Source organism: Alosa pseudoharengus, unplaced genomic scaffold (assembly GCF_046254945.1).
Source record: "Alosa pseudoharengus isolate Yale_2024_CS ecotype anadromous, Long Island Sound unplaced genomic scaffold, YU_APseudo_1.1 YU_APseudo_1.1_scf_9, whole genome shotgun sequence".
In the NCBI taxonomy this organism is placed as follows: Eukaryota; Metazoa; Chordata; class Actinopteri; order Clupeiformes; family Clupeidae; genus Alosa; species Alosa pseudoharengus.
The window spans coordinates 20,097,438-20,116,385 of NW_027468881.1; the positions used below are offsets into that span (position 1 = coordinate 20,097,438).

The 18,948-nt window shown below is 43.8% G+C and overlaps 1 protein-coding gene across 1 annotated transcript; it reads left to right on the top strand.

The window, feature by feature from the left end:
• The first annotated feature begins 875 nt into the window (after window positions 1–875).
• Window positions 876–18,296, top strand: lmbr1l (limb development membrane protein 1-like). The gene is made up of 17 exons (XM_076276345.1): window positions 876–1,237; window positions 7,195–7,279; window positions 8,689–8,722; window positions 9,015–9,154; window positions 9,737–9,840; window positions 9,946–10,069; window positions 10,199–10,267; window positions 10,644–10,708; window positions 11,061–11,133; window positions 11,412–11,489; window positions 11,608–11,684; window positions 11,888–11,965; window positions 12,209–12,282; window positions 12,879–12,969; window positions 13,329–13,395; window positions 14,068–14,229; window positions 15,836–18,296. Exons 1-17 carry the CDS (start codon window positions 1,175–1,177, stop codon window positions 15,919–15,921), a joined length of 1,470 nt encoding a protein of 489 aa, XP_076132460.1. The 5' UTR covers window positions 876–1,174; the 3' UTR covers window positions 15,922–18,296.
• The last annotated feature ends 652 nt before the right edge of the window (window positions 18,297–18,948 follow it).

The window sequence follows — 18,948 nt, forward strand, 5'->3', positions numbered from 1 at the left end:
ATTTATATATATATATATATATATATAAAAATTATATATAAATGTATATATTTGTATGCACATAGTGCAACCTAAAGTGCTCACATTTATAGACCACTATAGGCTACATTTGCAATTTATAAAACAGTCTGGTTAAATATAGGCGTAAATATAGTCAACTGAAGAAAATTTCCCCCGATGAATTCCTTAGGTGACCACGTAAAAAAAATGTAATGACCAATCTGACTGGCTATGGTAGCATAGGCAACACATCATTTTATACAGTTTAGAAATAAATTATAATCCACTCGCCTGAACCTGCGCACGTTATGGGTGTTTTAAAGGCAAGAAAACATGTCTTCTTTCTTGTCAGCCCAGAGCTTTGAAGTTGTCTTATGAACCTGAAAACAATTTCCGTGGTTGTGTCAGTGAGGGAAAATGGACTTTGGATGATGACACTGTCACGATTAGAGTTTGTAATTGATTGACTCTTAAACAAATGATTTCGATGAGTTTTCCCATTGTAGGCTATTCCTCATTCATTTGCAGTAGATCTCCCAACATTGTTATCCCAAATGTAGGCTACATGGTGTGTCTGTGTGATGACCTAACCAAAATGTTAGACAAAAATTGGCTAACTTGGATATTAACTGTATGGCTTTGAGCTGAGCAGCCTGCCCCGAATTCTTAAATAATTTACACAACCAAATAGTTCTGTGTGTTTCATTAAGAGTGCTGCCTATGATTAGGTGCGTTATTTTAATTTTCGGTGGAAAGTAGCCTACGACTTTCTTGCTGTAGCCTAGTTGGCCAGTCAGTTTGGCAGCACCCTCACCTTTAGAGCCGCCCTTGCCTCCACCCCCTATCCAACTTCTGTGGATGTAAAAGCGCACAGAAGAGTCGTGTGAGCAGTTAAGCGAAGACAAGAAGCTCTTTGTGAGAGTTCTGCGACTAACAGGTTTTAAGTCCATTCTAAGCAATCCTATTGAGAGGTAAACTAATTTCTCATAGGGCATTTTCGAAGGGTTCTATTGCGTGTATGCAAGTGAATATCGTTTTGTCGTGGTGACAATAGGATAACATCTCTCCTGTGGTGATGTGCCTCCTCCGCCGATGCTTTGAGGCTAAGCTGCTATGACTTTCTGTGAGGCGTTTTTTCAAACCAGTCTAATGGTTTAAGAGATGTTTTCAAAGAATGGAAACAGTCGACGTGTCAATCAGAGAGCAACAATTCCACGAGCGAGTGCGAGAGACTTTGGTAAGTGGGCTATGCAAAACTAGACCAAGAGCTGAATAAGTTAGTTGTTTGTGAGTGGACTATGGCTATGCACACAGCCGTAAAGATATCGTCTAAAGAATTTGCATCTAGTTTAACACCGTGAAGGCAAACCAATTGTTTGATTAAGATGTAGGCTAATCTATTTTGTTATAGCGTACACGCCCAGTTATGTTAATTAAACTTTATCAGTAACATGATTTTCTTTAAAATTATGCAATTTAATGCCAATTTAAGTCGTAGGTTATCCTATATCTGAGTCTGAATGGTTGTCTAAAATGATTATAGACTAAGTATGCACGGTACACGGCAAGCTGTAGGCTAATGTACTTTAGCCTAGTCTCTTTCTCTCTCTCTCTCTCTCTAGTGTGTGTGTGTGTGTTGGGGGGTCCTTTTGGGAACTCATCTAGGGGGAGGGGTAGGCCCCACACCTGGGCCCATTAGAACATTGGTGAATCAGTAGGCCTCCAAAATAAGGATACCCCCTTCCCTACAGTTTTGTAACTATTCACTTTGTCATTTATTGTGGAATACAAATAAGTAAGCCTGTTTGAATGTCTGCACAATGCCAACTTGGATCAGAGGTAAAATGACGGAATGCCTCCAGACTCTATTGTAATCAGGTTTTACACTACCAGCCTGGCACAGTCCCTATGAACTTCAGACTTGAGCAGCTTTACATGATGTGCTGGAGCTGGAGCTGACCCTTGCTCTTACAGTGTCCTTGCTGCTGTTTTATATTACATCTTATCACAGACACTGTTTATGTGATTAGGAAATGGACATGTCCTGTGCCCCTTCAGCATGAAGTTATACTTTCTGGGTTAATAATAAGCAAAGCTACCGCACAGTGAAGTATGGTAAATGATTTTATGTAGTCATACAGATCCATTCTCTACTGTAGAATTTCTAATAGCATATGAGAGGAAGGTTTTTACTTTACTTTCTTAGGCTTTTCCTAGTGGAATTATCACTGTCCTTTGTCACAACAGACCACATTGTCTTCACTCTAATATGAGTGATTGATTTGTGTGTGTGTGTCTTGCATAATAACAATCATTAGATGCACCTCTAATTTATTTAATTATTTTATTGATTAATGAATTAGTTATTTGAGAAATAAAGTGTTAGTAATGTTTTCCCAAAGCCCAAGATTATATCCCGAAGTGCCTTGCCACACACCACAGATTGTTAGTTTACTGTCATAGAGGCAAAGTAAAGCTTTAAATATTGAAATTTATAAAGCCAATATACTGATAACCCAAATTGTTGGCGATTAATTTAATAGTCTATGAATTGTTGGTCATCAGGTTCAAAATGTCTCTTTTTAACTGCAATACTAACAGTCAGGGTCTGAACCACAAGTCCTGATATCCTGTAGTCGCTAAGGAGCTGATAAGGAGTAAGGAGCTGATCCATGAATTATGATTAAATAAATTTTTACAATTCTTGCCAATTTTCCCACCCATTTTAGATGTATTGGCTGTACAGTGTGCCTGTGAAATGCTTCACAGAGTTTTCTAACTCTAGCTCTTGCTAGGCTTTTTAGCTCAGGAATAAAGCGCCATTTTGAGTCCTTTACAACGGTTTGAAAGGTTATCACTGGATTCTATAGCATAAATACATGACTAATCAATGTGGAGTTTTAAATATACTGTATAGTTTGCTGTGTCAAGAATAAAGACAAAATTAATTTGACGATTATGCCTCAGTTGGGTCAGAAGATGAAATGGCAGCTTGTTTTAGAAGTCCTGCAGCCTCAGGCTGTTGCTGGTTAAGGTTAGTGTTCAGCAGCCAGAAAAGTACTGTTTCCTTCACTTTCCAATCAATTGTATTGACCTGCAACTGTTACTGTTTTGACACGTGTATTTCACCCCTGCTCAATCTAATGTCAGCTCTTACTTACTCAGATGTGCTCAGATATTTTGAAAGTTTTTTTTTTTTTGTATCCCGTTTCGACTTTATTTTCATCTTATTGATTGGTGTTCTTTTCCATTTTATGTAAACGCCAATACCTTAATTAACTTTCCCATTAACTGCCATGTCTAGATAATTGGGACCAGCTAAGTGACCTTAAAACGGCTTCATGTGTAATCAACCCCATTTGTTAGTGTAACACTCATAACAGATCCCAGTCTGGGGTTTAGCCCATCATTGACCTCAATACCAGGCTGTTTCTCTAATTATTCTGTCTTGAAGATGAGCCTTGTTTATCCCGAGCAACCACAGATGGCACTCAGTTGTCAGTAACTCTCAGCTAATTCAAATATGAGTGTATCTGTACTTAATGGAACAGAATGCACGGACGTCTACGGATCTTAATGTGATACACTGTTAAGATTCACAAGCCTCCTGTGTCCAAAACACCTATCAGTGCAGGAGAACCCCTCTCTAATTTCATTGCTAAACAAATACTTGCCTGAACTTCTGGGAGACGACTATTTGTACGAGTATGTAACCTATGAGAATGCTTCAAGTGGAGCACACAGGCTGTAAGTAGGCAGGAATGTCTTTCTTGTATTGAATTTAGCCATTTTCTCCTGTAGCTGTAGTTCTGTGTGTAGCAAAGGATTGCGTAATTCAACCCAAACTCTAATGGCCACCTTACACCAAACAACTTTGACAAGATTTGGGAAAGATTCTTGAAAGATTGTAGTATTTTTAACTAATGCCCCCATTCAAGCTTTACTCAAAAGACTCCAATCTTTCGAGAATCTTTCCCAAATCTTGTCAAAGTTGTTTGATGTAAGGAGGCCATAAATGTGCATTATAGCACATAGTGTCAGTGCTACCAAACATTCCCCACCAAGATGGTTGTTATCAAACTTTCTCAGTAATGAAAAGCTGAGAACTTGAACAAGCACACGCATAAAGAATGTTTAAAGTTCTTGGAGACTTGCAGACCTCATCTGGTTGGCAGTGCCCATTTGCCACCTTTTAGTTAATCTGCCCCAGCACGTGGGTGTATCACAGCTGATCCCCCTTATAATGTCAAATAGCATGGTTGCCCCATGTGACCTGACTGCTAAACTCCATTCTTTTGTTAATGACGGAAAAACTCAGTCCCTTGGGAGCGGGAGGGGGGTTGTGTTGATTGCCTAACCCTTATTGAAGTAGTCTGTATTTTGGTCTTACATTGTTGGAAGTATAGGTTTTTACTGCATGAAGTTATGGAACGCAACAAGGTATTTCTCCCACATGGCCAGGCAGAGAGATGGCCTCAAATGGTCTGCATTGTTGGTGTCATGTATTTAAGTCAGACACTACTTTGTTTGCTTCCTCTTTTGAGGAACCCTAGATCAATTCAAGGTATTATCAGCACATCATTGTTTTTGTTTGTTTCTCTTTGTTTGTAAACTCAGGGCTTTGCTTTAAAAGGGCTTAATGCTCAGTCAATTTTCCCCTGAATAAACAACGGTTGATGATGCCCTTGTCCATTACCCCTGGTATCTGTAAGGTCTGTATATCAAGGTGCTGGCCATTTTCAATCCAGTTCTTTTGCCGTTTAAACATGGGTCCATCTGGCTGTCTGTACCACTAGATTGCATGTGGCAGCCCCTTTGTTTGTCCACCAAAATGTAATTGTGGGGCGGCCATAAGTGGGTCAGACAAAGGCAGTGTCTCTGTCGGATGTAAAGAGACCCTTATGTTTGATCCCAGCCCCCACTCAACTTTGTGCCCTCCCTTCCCATTTGTTCTCACACTGCTATTCTTTATTAAATTAATGGTCTTCCTTTAGGTGTGTGTGTGTGTGTGTGTGTGTGTGTGTGTGTGTGTGTGTGTGTGTGTGCGCGCATGTAGCAGTCGAGTACAACTAAGGCAGCAAGCGTTGGCATTAAACAATGGTTGTTGTGATACCCAATGCCCAGAGTACAGATGTCCTTACAGTGGGATTGGGTTGCAGCTGATTGAGCTGTTGTGGAACATTGATGCCTTGCCTCCAGGACCGCTGGGGGAGAGTGAGGCTGGGCTCTCTCTGCGTTCTTGTTTGTGTCAGGGCTGTTCTACCCATGGGTGGTTTTTCACAACTATTGTGTTATTAGAAGTGAAATGTCTGCATCCTGCCGACACCTCCCCCCTTATTTCCTTTCCCCCTCTGTTCCTCTGAAGTCCAAGAGGATGCATGGGACATCACCTCTTCCTTCGATGGGAAGCCAATTTGTTTTGTGTTGCATGTGGTGCACAACTGCACTGGAAAACTAAGGCCTATTTCTTTCAACAGTTCTTAAATAGAGACTCGCATGAGATTCAGTTTGAAACCTTTACATGTAAGACTTTGGCTTCCTCAAAAGAGACAGTGGGACTTTAGAGTAGAGGTCATGGTTGTGCATACATATGGGTCATTTCCACATCATCCTGCTGCCTGGAGATCCTAGTGATTTTCACTGAACATCTTTCAGTGCATTTCTTCACTTCCTGCCGTGTGCTCAGACTGGTAAGAGGGATACTGCATTGTCAGCAAAGTGCTTCTATTTTTCTACTCCCCCCCCCCCCCCCCCCCCTAGGTTAACGTTAAGCAAAAAAACATTTGTTAAAAAAAAAAAGATTAAATACTTGATATTTTTAAAAAGTTTCAAAAGTATCTGACTTCTGAAAAACACATCTACAGTGGATGTTGGTGGCTGTCTATTTTAGGTTTTAAGGGTTTTTTGTGGCATGATTACATGGTACTGTGTGCTGTACTAATTGTCAATTCAGTCATTGCTTTAATCCTTGTCCGTAACTTTCACCCCCTTTCACTGTCTCATTTGGGATAAACCGATAATCTTTGGACTCCATCTGTCTCTGGTCCATCTCTGTAGAGGGTTGAGAACTGTATTCATTTAAAGACCATCAGCTCACTATAGTACATGGGAGTGACTACCCAACCTAATTTCACAACCATTTTGTAATATTTCACCTCCATTGTAGGTTCTGTCCTGTCTTTTTTATTCTTTACTCACTCTATTGGATTACTTTGGCTCCTTCTCACTGTGTCGATTGACCTGTTCTGTCCCACTTACACATGTTGTTTGCACATGTGTCTGTAAATGCACACACACACACACACACACAGAATGTACACTTATCCCTTGGCCTCTCCAGTCTGTACGTTAAACACAACCATGCACATCAGTAGGGTGTGATAAGCGGCTCATATGTCATACTGCTGTAAATGCAGATAAGCAGCTGTGCGCTAGTGTCAGGTGGAGGATTGCCATTCATGCCGTCAGATAACCAGAGGAACTCTAAATACACATAGCCTGATAAGTCACTGCCCCACTCACTGGTTGTCCATGACCATGTTGTCTCGAAGCTCAGGCCCACTCCAGATGTTCTGTTTGTTTATGAACACGTTTGTCCATTCCACTTACCGGTATATGATTTTGCGTTGCACAAATCTATGCATGCTATGTCTTGTCAACTAGGGCACAGAGAGTTGTATTTGCTAACCTGGTATGCAAGGTATTTTATAATGGTGTAATGGTACACAAAACCACCTGTACCTCGGATTTTAAGTCACGGTTCAGTTAATTTTTGGTACAGTAAGTCTGTAGGTACAGCTAACCTAAAATTCACTGAGTATTTCTGATGCGCAACGTGAAGAGTATTTTGAAAGTCATGTTTTTTATGTTAATGAGCTAAATTGACATGGTTTTCCACTTAATATATTTGTCTGGGAACTCGATTTTTTGAAACATGGTCCACAAGCAAAAAAGCCTACTGTTGATTACTGTGATGGACTGCATTCTGTACATTCGGTACACCTCTGTATTGAACCTAACGTCCTGTGCCTAAGCGGTTTGGTACGAATACGTGTACCTTGACACCCCTAGTATTCAGTAAGGCACGTTCTACCAGACCCTCCTTTAGCCCTAATTGTACTCAGAGGAAAAAGTGATTTCAGAGAGCTGCAGTGGGTGTTTTCATGTCTCTTTTCCCCCCTGTCTCTCTCACAGATCTGTGTCATTCTCTTCAGCTCCCTTTACATCGTGTCCTACCTCATTCTCACCCACTTCAAGAAAAATGCAGAGTTTGTCACTGGTGAGTACCAACAACCTTGAGGCAATGATTAATTTCGTTTAGATTTTATTCTCTATCCAAGCACTCCCACATCAAAACATCCTCCCCAAAAGCTTTGCTAAAAGGAGGAATGCTCGGTCCAGATGGATTTCTCCTGCTCCCTTTTGCTTTGAGTGGAGCTGCGTTGCGTAACCTTGTCCGAGCACAGCCTCCTCTGCGCACACTGAATATGCTCCAGCTCTTTCTGCTCTGAGGAACATGCTTATATAGGTTACCCTGTGTCCTTACTCCACACTCTGATGCCCAAACGCAACAAACAGGGGGTGCTCTGTGGCCACACCGGGGCCCCAAATAACTCAAGGAGCAGAGTTATGCAACGTCTCCTGCTCTCCTGTCCACTCGCCTGGTGGAGAGTCTTTGAGGAATGTTCCTGCCCTGATAAACATACCCCTCCAGACACAGCGTAGCCCCGAGGCCCCTACTACAAACATGCACCTAACCTCAAAGACCTCATTTTGTCGCAACCCCCTACCCCCACCTCCACACAACCCCATTGCCCTCTAGCAGTGTTATAAGGGTCTGCAGTTTTGTAAATAGATCACCTGTACAAAACACCACGTTCTGTACCATTGTGCTTCAAGGTATTATTGTTCAGTCCAGAATTGAGTCGAACTGCTCTCAGTTCTGCAATGACTGAAAAACATGCCATGGCGTGACAATGGACCTCCACATTGGTAAAGCCTATCGTCATCTTGCAGCATATTGGAGACAGATGTGTGTGTGTGTGTGTGTGTGTGTGCTATTCTCCGGCTGCGGGGCAGGCCGCGGAGCTGTGGTTCAGCGGGAGTTTAGCCAGCATGCTTATTGGTTTTTTGGGAGGGAAATGTGCAAGATAATACTCTCCAAACTCTTCCGCCACACTCACACACTTGTGTTCCTATTCATGCTGGAGGGTACCAGCTGTCATTTTAGCTCACCCAGTTTGTTAAACTGGACAAGTCTTTGTACTTGTGCCACATTTGAGAAAACGAGGTCTTTCGAGGGTTTTCATGTAGTCTTGTCAATACACCACCTACCTAACTGCATTAGAACAAGGTGTTCCCAACCTTTTACTGTTGTTCTGTTCATATCTGTACTATTTGGGCCATCAGCTCCTTTGTGCCATCATGCGCCATCATTATGTCTCGGCGTTATCTAAAGATTAGTCTTATTCCTCTTGCTCCCATCGGGTGCAGCTTAGCCAGATAACATATCATGTCTCAGACTTTCTCCTCATGTCGTCATGTTCTGGAGTGTGCTCACGCAGCATGTTTGAAATGTTTTGGTGGTGTGTTTTGACCAAAGGCAAATATTTTACGGCGTATGTTTGTGAATGTGTTCCAGTGGCCTTTAAGCTCCTAAACGTTTCTTCTTCAACTTTTTCCTCCTAGATGACATTGAGGATGCCACAGTCAACAAGATTGCGTAAGTGCAGACCTTTTTTCCTTTGAATCTTTTGAGTTAGATTTAAAGTTTACATGATCAAAAGGAGATGCTTAGTCTATCATTTATGGATTAATTATATTTATATCAAACCCTCTGTGGCCTTTACCCCTCCAGCCTGTCATTCTGCTATCTGTGTTTGATGCCAATGTCAATGTTATTTACTGTTCCAATGTACCACCCCACACAGTCCACACCCTTATCATTATCTTTTAATCCTTTTCTATTTTTCTCTCTCTGTCTCTCTCTGTCTCTCTTTCTCTGTCTCTCTCAGGTTGTGGCTGTGTACGTTCACCCTCTCTGTGGCGGTGTGTGCCGTGCTCCTGCTCCCCATCTCCATCCTGTCCAACGAGGTGCTGCTCACCTTCCCCCACAGCTACTACATGCAGTGGCTCAATGGCTCCCTCATCCACGGTAACCGCCTGCGCACGTGCGGAGACACACCAACAAACACATTTCCCTTTTTTAAGGTCATCACAGATGGCCAAGAGAGAAGAATGGTCAGTGTGTTGTGTGGGCATTGCTTTGTAGGGCTGGTGGCAAAATGTCTGCTTTTGGGCACCTTGCTATTTAGTGTAGGATTCAGATTTCGTGTGTAAAGGGTCAGGCCTTCAGACTTGTAAGGTTTTTAACGTGACTTCTCCAGCTTCTACACAGTTGGGGTAAGCTGCTGGAGGGCTCCAGAGTTTAGGTTCAGCCACAGCAAAGCAACCTTTTTGTTTTTCTAAAAGCATTTCCCTGGCGTTTTCTTAATACTTCCGAAAACACCTCCCGTCTACCCCTAGTTCACACTGACCACCTTCCGAAACTTGTTGTTTTGTGAGGTGTTAATAGGATAAAGATGTTGGAGAAACATGCACCTCCTAGTGGTTAAAAATGATATCTTCAAGTAAATCCAGAATTATAAGCTTAAACTCTCCAGTCGTTAGTCATGCCAGTGGTATTTTCTGTAAAAATAGAGTGGTATTCATGAAAGTGGTATTTGTCCCTTATCAGGCCTGTGGAACCTGGTCTTCCTCTTCTCCAACCTCTCTCTGGTTTTCCTCATGCCCTTTGCCTACTTCTTCCTCGAGTCGGAGGGCTTTGCAGGATCTAAAAAGGTACCTTCCCGTTTCCTAAAATGTTACTTAATACACAAGATAAGTAATGTTCTGCTGTCTAAAACATTGGGCATCTCTTATGCATGCTTTGTGTGTGTGTGATAGGGCGTGATGTCGCGTGTGTATGAGACCGCGGTCATGCTGCTGCTCCTGAGCCTGCTGGTACTGGGCATGGTGTGGGTGGCGTCGGCCCTGCTGCACCACCACACAGCCAGGAAGAGCCTCTACGGTGAGTCCCCATCAGTCTAACACCACTTCACTCAGTCCTTTCATGTGTGTGTAGACACCAGCAGAAAGTCCTATTTTTGTTTATATCCAGTATGTTCATTTAAATGGGGCTGATGTGTGTTTTTCTCAGACCTGTGGGAATACTACCTGCCCTACCTGTACTCAGGCATTTCACTGTTTGGAGTGCTGCTACTCTTACGTAAGTACACATCAAGTGTCCCCCTTTTAAGGATGACTGCTATTTGAAGTGTGGTGCTTTTCTCCTACATGTTGGAGTAGATTCCATGCTTGTATTCCTTTTGCCATTTAGAGCATAATTGTTACATTTACATTTATTCACTTAGCAGACGCTTTTATCCAAAACAACTAACATGTCAATTATATTACAAGGGCCTTGCTCAAGAGCACAACAGTGTAAGCCGGGAATTGAACCCAACTTTTCAGGCTACTGTATGCTAGCCCTGCTCCTTATCCACTACGCTACCACACATGTTCACATTAAATACTACAACAACAACAAGGAAGTCGAATTGTTCCCACTGCAGTGTACTGACAGCTGTGTGTTCTCTGTGTAGTGTGCACTCCCTTCGGCCTGTCTCGGATGTTCAGCATCACTGGCAGCTTGCTGGTCAAACCTCGGGTGAGTCCATGCGTCGCCCCCCCCCCACCCCTCCCAAACAACACCACCTCCTCCCCCCAGACTGGCTGACCCTCTGTCCCCCTTCAAGCCTGCAGGAGAGCATCCTCTCTGGGGAGGCCAGTGATTCCTTCCCCCTGATGCTTGTCTCAGCTGTGCTAGAGTTGGGTGGCTCATCAGAGGATGACTATCTTTCTCTGTCTGTGTGTGTGTGTGTGTGTGTGTGTGTGTGTGTGTGTGTGTGTGTGTGTGTGTGTGTGTGTGTGTGTGTGTGTGTGTGTGTGTGTGTGTGTGTGTGTGTGTGTGTGTGTGTGTGTGTGTGTGTGTGTGTGTGTGTGTGTGTGTGTGTGTGCAGCTGCTGGAGAATGTGGAGGAGACGATGAACTGTGCAGTGCTGGAGGAGGCCTCTCTCCACAGGAAGCTGAAGAGTGAGTGGGGCTGTGGTGGAGTGGGTGGGTGGTTGGAGGGGTCCACTCCGGTGGGGTGGGTGCTGTATGAGTAAGAGCTAAATGACAGCGGAGCACTGTGCCTGTGCTGTCCCTCATTTTAGAGTTGCATCGCTGCCCCCCCCCCCCCCCCCCCCCATTGTTGTGATGGGCTCTCACATACATCTACATTAATTTATTTAGCAGATGCTTTATCCACCTCTTCACTCATGCTGTTTTTATTTTTTTATTTTTTTTATTTGAATTTGAATTGTTTTCAGACAATGCCTCATGCTGGATTAATATGGAGTCACTGAAGACGCAGTTTCTCAGTGTGCAGGCCAAACGCATTGCTTTAGGTAAGTCATCCTCCACCCCCATACACGCATATATATATATATATATATATAGACATATGCACACAGTGAGTAGAACTCAGTTCCCTACTATTTCATCATTACTTTTATCCTTTCGCAGAAATGCGGAGGAGGGCATCCCCATGGCAACGTAACTTGGGCTACCCACTGGCCATGCTCCTGCTGCTGGCTCTAACGGTAAGGTGTGTGTGTGTGTGTGTGTGTGTGTGTGTGTGTGTGTGTGTGTGTGTGTGTGTGTGTGTGTGTGTGTGTGTGTGTGTGTGTGTGTGTGTGTGTGTGTGTGTGTGTGTGTGTGTGTGTGTGTGTGTGTGTGTGTGTGTGTGTGTGTGTGTGCGCACACACACTGCAGAAAGCATAGTAATGTTTGCTTGTCTCCTCAGGTTGTGTGTGTGCTGATGGTGTGCTTCCACATCTTGGAGCTGCTGTTCTACGAGACGGCCATGCCCAGAGGAATGGAGGTGAGCTGCCCCAGTTGTGTAACTGCAGCTATGACGTGCTCACACTCAATGGGCCTACCCACTCAGCCCACCCATGCAAACTGATTCACGTCACTTCAGCTGCTGACCCAACCAAACTATGCAAAAAGAGACCGTGAAACGAAATCGGGTTGGGCAGGCAAACTCAATGTAACTAACTGTCTTGGTTCTTGAATGTAAGATCCATTTTATTGACATGACTCATGTTCCTCATGTTCTCTCAAGGACCCGCGGCTGGGCATGGCCTCGTTCTCCATATTCGGCTCCCTGGGAGCAGCCGTGGAAGTGGTGCTCATTCTGTATCCTTACCCCTGAAAAAGCCTCGTTCAGACTACACAGCCTTACTAGTCACAGATACTGCTGCAAATCACATACGGCTCACTGATTTGTTGACTTGCCGCTTTCATTTATTTTAACGCATTAAAGGTAGCAAATGATTCACAACAATTACACAGGCATGCATTTTTGACAACACTAGTAGCATAATGTGTTATCCTTTATTCTTTACCTATGGTAGGCATATGCACTGTGTGCTCTCCCTCTGTCTCCAACTCGCATGGTCTCTGTAACATGTAGTCACTGTTGGTACTGGAAACACCACGCACCTGCAGTTTACTCTCCACCTCTGTTTGGTGATGCTGATCTTCCACGCTTCTGTTGTTCTGCATAACACAACTTTGTTTTCTCATCACATGCGGGGGGCCATCAGTATTTTAAGTGGTTGTAAGAGTCCATCCTTCTCTTGCCAGCATAAGTTGTTTGAATGATTTATTAGTATCTAGTTTTTTTGCAGTTAGAACTCAAAGTCAATTGTTGCCGCATTTGAAGTCTGTGTGCTGGAGCTTTGTAGGTCGCGGTTGGTTATTGCTTTTGTCCTTGACCTGCCGTGTGTCAGTTATCTGATGGTGTCATCCGTGGTGGGCTTCTACAGCTCCCCGCTGTTCTCAGGTCTGCTGCCTCGTGCTCAGGACACCACCCTCACACAGGTACACAGGTCCCTATACCCTCACACAGGTCCCTATACCCTCACACAGGTCCCCATACCTCACACAGGTCCCCATACCTCACACAGGTCCCCATACCTCACACAGGTCCCCATACCTCACACAGGTCCCCATACCTCACACAGGTACACAGGTCCCCATACCTCACACAGGTACACAGGTCCCCATACCTCACCAAGGTACACAGGTCCCCATACCCCACACAGGTCCCCATACCTCACCAAGGTACACAGGTCCCCATACCTCACCAAGGTACACAGGTCCCCATACCCCACACAGGTCCCCATACCTCACACAGGTACAGAGGGTCTGACTGTCTCTGTCTCCGCCTCTGTCCTCAGATCATTGGGAACTGTGTGTCGTTGCTGGTGCTGAGCTCAGCCCTGCCTGTCTTTTCCCGGACACTTGGTAAGCTGACCCTCTTGATTTTGAATTCTCAGACATGTTTTTTTAGTTTTCTTTTTTTTTTTCTGGTGTAAGATCCCAATGAAAATCTCAACTTAAGGACCCATGCTTTTAAACATTAACCTTTTAAACTGGATTTGCCTTTTTGTGTATTCAGCATTCAGAAATGTAAAGAGGGGCCATTTTAAAAAGTGTTTGAGATGTTGATTTTTATCTGTGGTTATTTGTGAATTCTGTGGATGGGGGGTAAAGTGCTGAATTACATTATGTCGAATTACTTTAATCATTTTAGTGTGAGGCACTGAACACAAATGGCCACAAGAGGGCATACCATTCCTAACCCCAACCTCTGATTTCTTAGAGCATGTATGAAATAGGTCAAATCAGTCTGGCTTTGGGACCTTAAGTTTCCCTTGGTCATTGAGTCAAGACCCACATTTGTTTTATTGCAGTTTTATTATACTGGCTAGTAAATACACATAGGCCTATACATACTATTTTCATAATATTTTTAGCCTAAAAGTGTAAACATAATAGGCTTTCATATTCAAAGTGTAGTAAGGGCAACATCAGAACCTATTCAGAATGATTTTGCAACCCACCAGCTTAGAGCCTGTGATCTAAAGGGTGTTCCATTCGTTTTCCCCTGACCTCTCCATTTCATCTCTCTCCCAGGCATCACCAGGTTCGATCTGCTGGGAGACTTTGGACGCTACAACTGGCTCGGCAACTTTCACATTGTGTTCCTGTACAATGTGCTGTTTGCAGGCCTCACCTCGGCGTGCCTCATGAACACTCTCACCTGGGCTGTGCAACGGGAGCTCATCCGCGCCTTTGGTCAGTCTCTCTCTCAATCTCACAGGGGGGCTACACCGGGGCACGTAACTGAAGCGTTCCGTTTGCGTGACTCATCTGCCGCAACAATTAGCTTCCACTATAATCAATAGAGCTGCACTCTTAAAACGAATGTGTTGGAAACAACGCAACTTGCGTTGTTTTAACACATCTCTGTGTCCAGATAGGGACCACTCAAGTTTGTGTTGTTTCCTTTTTAAATTTGTGCACAAAGTGTGTTGAAAATAGCACAACTTGCGTTGAATCAACACAACTTGTGTTGTCTTTTTTTAACACATCTCTGTGTCCAGATAGGGACAACACATTCCTTTTAAGAGTGTGGCTACACCAGACGTGATGGCGGCACGTGTGTTCGAAAAAATTAGACCAGCCTTCTAAAACATTATTTTTACGCTAGGTGAACGGAGTGCTTCAGCTGCGCACCCTTTGTAGCCTCCCTGTCAGTCTCTGTGTGTGTCTGTCTGGCTCTGTGAGTATGAACGATTGCATAGCTAAAGCTGTATAGTAAAGGCATGAGGCATGAAGGGGATGGTGGGCAGGAGAGCAAGCATGTTGTGCATTGTAATGGGAGTTTCCCCACATCTCCTCATACTTTAAAGCTGCAGCGAGGAGTTCTGGTCTAAAAGTTGCAAGGTAACTACAAAAGATATGTAAAAACCATGCAAACATCAACAGTAGCACAGCTGCCATTAAAGTTCAACTGGTGTCTTTAGTGTAACGATTGGTAATGTAGTCCTGTGAAGGTTTTGCTTACTCTTTCACAGGGTGGTTTGAACTGAGCCACAGAACTACATGGTACCTACCGGTACATGGTATAGGGTCATGTGAAGATGACCCCAGAGTTAGTTGTCCATAGAAAAATAGCTGAATGGTGACATTGTTACATACTGTTCATTTAGTTATGTCAGTGCTTCAGTATATTACTAAATCTGTGTCCCACCAAGAAAGGATGATGTGTTGATATTAGCTAATCATGTAACAGGTGTGTTTGAATATGCCTGAGAATTTAGCAGGTGTATTGCCATTTGTCAGCAGTTTTATGACATGCCTGTGTGCTCTAGGTGTTCCCTGCACAGGCCTGTGTTTCCCTATGGGCTGGTCTTTCTTCCTCAGATAGAAAGTGCACAATTCTCTCAGGAAGGTGCATGGGGCCAGGAGGGCAGTACAAGCCCCCAGGGGCCTATGGGTTGGGCCGTCCGGCCCCTCTGTGTGTGTGTGTGTGTGTGTGTGTGTGCTCCAGAGTCACACACACACCCTCAAGCTCATGCACTCGAGCCCTCCGCCCAACACAAACACGGCAGCCCAATACGATTGTCCAGCACGCGCTCTCACTTGCACGCTTCCACACCCCCGCCCTCCTCAGCGCTCAGATAGCATCTCCTCTGCTCAGTAGGAGCCTGCCCCTGCCTCTCCCTCCACTGTTTCAGCTTTTGTTCTCAAAGCTCATTTGCTTGCTTTCTCTTTACCTCTTTAAAAAAAAAAAAACCTTCTGGCTGTTTGGCTTTGTTTTGTTTAACATTACACTAGGAGCTCAGATTGAACTGATATCTGCATTTTTTTTTTGTTGCCCTTTTTTGTGTGTCCACAGGCCTCCACAAACTGCCCCTGACTGTGTCTCGCTCCACCATCCCCTTCAAGCTGCTTGTGGCCAGCGGGCTCTCGAGGATCCAGTGAGGCGGCCGGAGCGTTCTCTCGATCTCGCCACTCTGAAGGAGCTCTGCTCTGACCTCAGCCTCTCCTGGCGTCCAACAGAGCTGCTAGATGCCTGTGGGGATTGGCTGGAGGAGCACCTGGATACACAGATTCTGAGTGCCCAGGTGCACCCAAACTCCGTGTCAGGTTTGACATGACCGCGCTGTTGATTTGTCTTGAAGTGAAGTGCTATTGTAACCAGTCCCAAATAGACAAGCAATGTTCTCGGAGGGACCAGAAGCAGCAGTGACCAGTGCCTCAGGACCAATGCACTGAGGAGGACCGCACACTGAAGAGCAATGGCTCTCTCAACTGGGAGAACACTCGTCACTGATGGGACAAGCCATTTTAGAGGGCGACCTCATGATGATGTAATTTCCTCTTCCTGCTTAATGAACGGAGCAGCTCTCCCCTTAATACACCCGTGCACCCCCCCCTTTTCCCCAAATGCACATTTTCCTTTGACACATCATTTATTTTTAGAGTTCATCTTAAACTACAATTCACAGGCTCTGCTATGCACTGCTAAAAGGAGAGGAAGAGAGGAAGTGTCCTCAGAAGAGCACCTCAGATTAATGGGGGGCAGACATTGTGTTTTTATTGAGGCATTGGTTGGTAATGTTCGCCTCACACGGCAAAGAGGAGGCTTCAGTCCAAATGTGATCTAAGCATTTGACAACAAACAGTGAATCTGGTGGTTATGGCTGCTGTTGTTTGGATTTTCCAGCTGCCTTAGACCAAGGAAACTGTGATGTTTTAATATCAATACTGTAAACATGTTTTTTTTTTTTTACTCCTTGTCTTGTGTGAATCAAGTGCAATATTATATTTGCTAGTGAAACATTTTGCAAAGGTTGTATGCCATAAAATTGAAAACCTTTTTAGCCCAGTTGATTGGAAATGTGCAATACAGGAATGTGTGGCATTAGTTTGCAAAATATTTTAGAGCATGAGCATTTTAGAGGAGGGGGGGGAAATAAAAAAACAGTTTTTGTCTTATTTCCAAATGTGTATTTGGACAGGGGTTTAAGTACTTTTATAATATACATAACAATTACTGACTTGGATCAGGAAGTTGATTTATTGACTTTGTGGTTATGTTGCCATTATAGATCCAATGTACCTCATGCATCTCACATAAGTCGTGAATGTGTGCACTCCCTCGCTCTCACTCACCAACTTCAACCCAAATTTAGATGGCTCATTCATTTGTTTAGATTGAGTAAAGGGGAAGGTTTGACTTACTCCCGCTTTCCCAGTAAAATGTGAAGCCTGTAAAAAAGTATGTATTTTGTAATGAAACTTGACACTCAGTTCCAGTAATATATGATTGGAACAACGTGCGTGCGTGCGTGCGGTCCAATTGTAAACACCAAGTGAAGAGAATGTGGTCCTTTAATTTCTGATCAGCAGAGGGCAGTGTCTTCCAGCTGTCTTATCTGCACATGGCCCTTCTCTCGGTCCCCTGGCCTCTGTCATCATCCCTCAGTCTGTTGTTACACAATATTCACAGTGCCTTTTGATCCTTACATGTGGGTGTACAAGGTATTCTCTCCTTCTGTGGTTGTTTAACTTGTTACACTTTTGATCCGCATATTTTCCACCAATATTTAACATGTTCAAATACTTCTAATGTACTTGGAAAGTATAGTGAGTGAAATGGTGAAAAGGCCAAAGATCTGTTTCTAATGGTATGCAGTTATTTTGCTCACCGGTTAGCACTTAGCAGATGATATTCTATAGCAGTGTTTCTCAAACTTTTTCAGACCAAGGACCACTTAACCAATAAAACAAAAATCACGGACCACCTACCTAAACAAACAACAAAAAAACAGCAGTAGCCTATATTAGACAATAGGTCTACTGAACCACCTTGCCTGTTGTCTTTGCACCTTGCTTATTGTGTCAGAGGACTTATAAGATTTAAAGTGTTGTAGCTTACATAGACAGTGTTGCAGAACTGTTTGGATTTACATACAAGTTGGTTCAATATTGCAAACAACTCATCTGTATTATATTTTACCATGTCTGCTCGCGGACCACTTGGGATAGCTTGCGGACCACCAGTGGTCCACGGACCACACTTTGAGAAACACTGTTCTATAGCATGAAGTGGACAGTGTATATGTAAAATTAAAGATAAGTCCAGAAGAATTCTTACAGGGAACCACTATGGTGTGTGGACTTGCAAACTTATATTTCAGTAATGTTTTGATTATTATCAGTTTGGATGAGACTGCAAATGTTTTTATTGGTAATTTATTTACCTTGTCAAACTATACATTTCTGATGCATAAATTATAAATACTGAGTGTTTCAAACGGGGAAAATTAGTATTAAATGTATTTTAACCCTTACTCATATTGTGAGACTTTTAATTGTGAAGGTTAGAAACAAATCTTAAAAAAGCCTGAAGAGTGATCAAGCTGTACGGTGCAGCTGGTAATAGCACCCATACATAATTGGGTGGGTCCAGATGCCCATGGGGACCCGGGTTCGAGTCTGTCCCAGGTCATTTCTGGATCACACCCCGTCTCTCTCTCTCTCCCATTCGCTTCCTGTCACTCTCTTCACTGTCCGGACTTTAATTGGATTGAAGGCATAAAAAGCCCCAAAAATTATATTTAAAAAAAAAAAAAAGAGTGACAGAGTGACTCCTCTGTGCCTTGCTAATGGAGTGTGTTCTCCTCTAGGCAGGGGCTGAGGAGTTGATGTGACTTCATGGGATTGAACAAGTGATTCCTGCCACTCCTGGCTGATCTAATGGCTGTCCTGTCTTTGTGTGACTGTGAGGGGTTGGGAGTGAAGGGAGTGCATGTTGCATGCATTCATCTGTGCCAGCCGCCTCAGACTGGCCACTCGGCATTGCTTTAATCAGTGACATTATTTTGCCTTGTGGTCCATCAACAGTGACCAGCAGCGACGCCGCTGTCTGTTCCCTCCCCCTGGATGCTGAGGGTAGATAACCCCCCCCCCACACACACACACACACACACCCCAGTTGGAGCT

Excerpts from the sequence above, each read along its gene's own strand:
- lmbr1l (XM_076276345.1), top strand. The coding sequence starts at position 1,175 with ATGGAAACAGTCGACGTGTCAATCAGAGAGCAACAATTCCACGAGCGA. Across the intron at positions 9,841-9,945 it reads GCTTTGCAGGATCTAAAAAG|GGCGTGATGTCGCGTGTGTA; the intron begins GTACCTTCCCGT and ends TGTGTGTGATAG. Across the intron at positions 11,966-12,208 it reads CCATGCCCAGAGGAATGGAG|GACCCGCGGCTGGGCATGGC; the intron begins GTGAGCTGCCCC and ends TGTTCTCTCAAG.